Source organism: Cibotium barometz, chromosome 24 (assembly GCF_041138505.1).
Source record: "Cibotium barometz isolate CiBa-2024 chromosome 24, ASM4113850v1, whole genome shotgun sequence".
NCBI classification, from domain to species: domain Eukaryota; kingdom Viridiplantae; phylum Streptophyta; class Polypodiopsida; order Cyatheales; family Cibotiaceae; genus Cibotium; species Cibotium barometz.
Window position 1 is genome coordinate 43,213,290 of NC_141069.1, and position 4,801 is coordinate 43,218,090.

At 42.6% G+C, this 4,801-nt stretch overlaps 1 protein-coding gene across 1 annotated transcript; it reads left to right on the forward strand.

Moving 5' to 3' along the window:
* The first annotated feature begins 909 nt into the window (after nucleotides 1-909).
* Nucleotides 910-3,951, forward strand: LOC147625333 (peroxisomal membrane protein 11-5-like). Its single transcript, XM_086818654.1, has 8 exons — nucleotides 910-1,048; nucleotides 1,937-2,178; nucleotides 2,467-2,541; nucleotides 2,686-2,760; nucleotides 2,899-2,979; nucleotides 3,138-3,191; nucleotides 3,344-3,511; nucleotides 3,701-3,951. Exons 2-8 carry the CDS (start codon nucleotides 1,987-1,989, stop codon nucleotides 3,731-3,733), a joined length of 678 nt encoding a protein of 225 aa, XP_086674780.1. The 5' UTR covers nucleotides 910-1,048; nucleotides 1,937-1,986; the 3' UTR covers nucleotides 3,734-3,951.
* Nucleotides 3,952-4,801: the final 850 nt, after the last annotated feature.

Sequence of the window (4,801 nt, forward strand, 5' to 3'; positions counted from 1 at the left end):
GTTTGTGAAAATAGATCTTTGTTGTCATCTAATGGAGGCGTTAAAAGTGAGGTATATTGCTACTTGTCATTGGGAGTTGTGAGTTCATGCACAATTGTTTTATGAAGATCTCCGAACTATTAATTACCTTACCATTTCACTTCTTTCATTTATGTGTTTATTTTTTGGTTGAAGGGGGCAAAGGATACTGATAATTGATACCAATGTAACCTTGCATGTGCATGCCCAGAGTTCAAATCCAAATACCCATGGCCATTTTTGGACTTGCACACCATGATTGGGACTCGAGCTCCCTACTTGAATACTACCAGTAGGAGTAATTGCTTTCGGACATGCAAGGTTATACTGATACCAATGTAATGTTGCATGGGCATGCCACCAAACTTCGAATCCAAATACATATGGCCATTTTTTGAGCTTGCACACCTTGATTGTGACTAGGTCTCCCTACTTGAATACTATCAGTAGGAGTGGCTTGTTGCATGTGGCCATGTTCGATCTGATAGTCTTCAAATACCTTATATCTTATGGATTATTAGAGGGATCATTTTGCTAGGGCTTCGATTTGAATTGGTCGTTGATGGGGTGACATGCATTGGTGTTAACATAACACACGCATACACGCGGTGCACACACACACATACACATGCACACACGCACGCATGCATGCACACACGCACACATACACCACATTCACATTTTCTTCCCCTTTTTTGAGAGCCATGCTATCCACAATAAATCTTATGCTATTTATGCCATTTGGGTGAAACAAGCCATGGAGCAACAAAGTGTGGGACCCACTGCCAACATGGTGTATACAGCCAATGAGGGGAGTCCACGTGGCAAGGGTGGGCCAAGTTCGCTTGGGCATTGATGGAGGGAATGGCGCGGCCAGAATATAGGGACAACTCGGCGGACGCCAAGCCCAGATTAGGCCGGATTTGAAAAAAGATTCTTCCTGTTGTACAAATTTTTGCTGGCCTGACCTCTACAGAGCAAAAGCCATTTCTGGCTGTCCCGGCCGCTCTCTCTTGCCCTTCACCCTCAGGTAACCCTGTTCTAAACTTTTCCTTTTTTCTTCATTAAACGTTCTCACTTTGCCCTGCTTTCTATTCTTTTATCTGAACAAAAAAAAAAGCCTTCTCCGGTCGATCTCTTTTTGATTTTTTTTATGCACAGACAAACTGAAATTTCTGTAACGTAGGCGAATTTTGCATTAGTTTCTGGGGGAATTCTGTATTTTTTTGGATATTTATGGCGTTTCTAAGCTGGGTCGGTTCCTCTTATTTAACTTGGATTGAGACTCGTTTCTGCTTTTTATTACTCTTGGATCGAGACTCTTTTGTGCATAATTAATTTAAACTCTCAGTAAGATTAATCTCTTGTATAATGATATGCCAAACAAACACTTTTGTATCATGTGATTTGTTTTCTTGGTTTAATTTGGGTAATCTTAAGGGTTTCTGCAATGGTTAACTTGATATTAATCCCTGGCTTAATTGTTCAATAATCAAGCTAAATTGGTGCCAACATGTATAAGTCCATATTAAAGCATGCCATGCTGCCTAGTATCAGAAAGAACATGGTGAAGATACCTGCCCTCACCCATCTGCCCAGGCCAATAAGCGGCCCAGGCAATTTGCACTCTCTCTAGGAGTGGAAGTTTGGTTGCCTCCTAGCTGGAGTGCAGGGCTTTGGGTTTGTGGTTGTGCTAACTTCTAAGTGGCCTAGGTGATTTGCACTCTCTCTAGGAGTGGAAGTTTGAGCCTATCAAGTCTGCCTCCTAGCTGGAGTGCCGGGCTTCGGGTTTGTGCTTGTAGTAGGAGATAGCCATGCAAAGCATTGACACTGTCATATGTTGTTGCTTTATTGGCTGACCCCATGCAAACCGCAGCATCACGTGATGGATACGAGTCTCTTTATGTCGTGTATGCAGAGCTTAAGGAGTGACTCAGGTGGCAAAAAGAAAAGCAACATACTGGAGTCATGGAGTCATTGAATGCCACTAGAGCTGAGCTTGCTCTCATCAAAACCTTCCTAAATCAAGCAGAGGCTAGGGACAAGATATGTCGTGCTATTCAGTATGGTTCCAAGTTTGTCAGTGCTGGTGAGGCAGGAGTTGCTCGTGAAGTAGACAAGTCCACCAGTCTAGCCCGCAAAGTTTTCCGTCTGCTTAAGGTTTGCCTTTGTCCTTTTTGGCTTTCACAATTCTGCTGAAGGGTAACTTTTTATCTTTTAACTTAGACACTCTTTATATATTCATACATACATGTGTGTGGGCATGAGTCTGCAAAGAGAGAGAGAGAGAGAGAGAGAGAGAGAGAGAGAGAGATACACGTATGTATTCTCTCTCTCTCTCTCTCTCTCTCTCACACACACACACACACACACACACACACACACACACACAGACACAACACATCAGCTACCTCTGCCTTCTGAATATCGTTGGCACTGTGGGTGCAGTCTGTCAATGAGCTGGAAGCCTTGATTGCACCGTCGGCTAAATTGACACCTTTACCATTGGTGCTTCTTGCAAAGGCAAGTAATTAAAAAACTAATTTGCTTCCCCTTGGAAGGCATTTAGTAAGGATCTGTTTGCATCGTTTTATAACTACCCTGTTAAGCAACTATGGTGGATATGGTGTTATGCATTTGACTCTCAATTTTTGGTGTTTGCGGCAGTCCAAAAGCTCGCTTATGGCCACATTCTTATTACTAGATCAAATCGTATGGGCTGGAAGGACAGGGATCTACAAGGTTTCTCACCATTATTTTGGCACAGTTTGGCTTGAATTCTGAGTACACTTGGGGTTATGTATAATCTCCTTTTATCAATTTCTCCTGTTTTTGTAAGTGTATCTAGCCGCCTTACAGTCGGCTCTTACTGGTTTGTAGAATAAAGAGCGCACGGAGCTGATTTCAAAAATTTCTTTGTATTGCTTCCTTGGAGGTTGTACTACAAACTCACTGCTTGAGGTGAAATACATCGACATCATCCCCCTCCCCCCCCTGCCCTTTCCACGCAGCCAGCCTGCGGCCCCCCTTCCCTAAGAAAAAGCACCACCCCAACTGGTGTCATTGGGTAAAGCTCAGCAGGTTGAGGGTGGAAACTAAGTTGCTGTGTGCTCGTGCAGCTAGCAGAATTATTGCGCCTCGCTCGGAAAAAACAGCATGCGGATGACTCTTCTGTGAGTTTCTATGCACAATAATGAGTAGCTTTTGTTGTGGTTAGCTTGTTTGCGAATGTTTAAGTCATGTGGTTGACCATTGACTTAGAGTTAGTGAAAGTGATGTTCTAGGCTAGAAAATATCTGATGAAGGCGTATTATGGTTTAATTAGGAGTGCCAATTACTACAAAAGCAGCTAGAGCAAAGGCTACTCGGCTGGCTCAAGTCCTCATTGGACATCATTGTGGCTGTTGGCCTTCTCCAATTGGCCCCCAAGAAAATCACGCCAAGGGTGACGGGAGCTTTCGGTTTTGTCACATCCCTGATTTCATGCTATCAGGTATGTGTCATTTTATCATAGTTTAGGCTCTCTACACACACATAACTGGCCCATCTTTGCTGTCAAAGAATCTGCCAACAGGGAGTGGCTGCTGATGGATGGGCAATCAAGCCCGGTATATACAGGCCTGTCCATAGCCATGTACTGCAGTTGCAAGAAATCATACCCACTTTTTTGTGGTTTTTGCAGCTACTTCCATCTCCAAAGGCCAAGATCAAATGAGTTGCCGACGAATATAGGATTATAGTTTTTTAGCAGGCCACCAAAGCAATAATGTGGTGCTGTATCCCTTCTTTGCCAAGCATTATTCTGAAGAATCTCCTTATTCATGCTGTGCGATGAGGCTATTTGAGGACTTATGGCAACATCCTTTGTTTTTTGAAGTTAATTTGAGTAAGGTATGTGCCATGTATGCATATATTATGTTAGTGGTGGCCTTGTGAATGCACATTGTTTAATTGGTGGCCTGTTAAGGGGTAAATCTTTAATTAAACAGCAGTTTAGTTTGCAAAGATGAAATTGAACGTTTTGGTTCAAATTTTTAATCCAACATATGCCAAACAGGAATAACATTATCTGTGATAGACATGTATGGGCTCTATCCCATTGAGCCAAGCATATGGCTAAATCAATTGAGCCAAACATATGGCTCAATCAATTGTGTGGCAGCCTGTGCAAGGCCCATGGATAAGTTATATTTGTTGAGAGACTGTCACCATTAAACTTATACTGCAAGATAAACTTTAGTTCCTTTTTGTGGCAATAGTTGCCAGTAGGAGGATTATGAATGTGTGTACGCTCGCGCACGTGTGTGTGTGTGTGTGTGTGTGTGTGTGTGTGTGTGTGAGAGAGAGAGAGAGAGAGAGAGAGAGAGAGAGAGAGAGAGTTGTTTTAATGTCATAGCCAAGCTAGAGGCTCATGTATGTGCCACCGTTGTGTGGGGATGGGATATGACTTTGTGGATTGTTGAATGTTTAAACTGCCATGCCAATGTGAGAGAGAGTGATAGAGCAAGCTTGCTCTATTAACGTCTGCGGAAGGCCAAAAATGGCCTACGAGACCCTAATGCATAAGGGGAAATGTGTAATAATGCTCACTTCTCATGATCGAGGTCTGAGTATCATGAAAACTTGGAGTAGACAGCGAGGTCTGTTATATAATGACTAATGACTAGTATTTCTCGAAATTCATAGCTCCCAAATTGTTGAGCTGATGAGAGTTTTGACTCCATAGATATTTTTTAAAATGCATGAAAAAATATTCTATGGAGGAAAATTTATGAATACTTCG

Bases quoted from the DNA above. Each gene is read 5' to 3' on its own strand.
- LOC147625333 (XM_086818654.1), top strand. From the start codon at position 1,987: ATGGAGTCATTGAATGCCACTAGAGCTGAGCTTGCTCTCATCAAAACC. The intron at 2,179-2,466 runs GTTTGCCTTTGT...CTGTGGGTGCAG, and splicing joins AAGTTTTCCGTCTGCTTAAG to TCTGTCAATGAGCTGGAAGC. The intron at 2,980-3,137 runs GTGAAATACATC...GTGCTCGTGCAG, and splicing joins CTACAAACTCACTGCTTGAG to CTAGCAGAATTATTGCGCCT.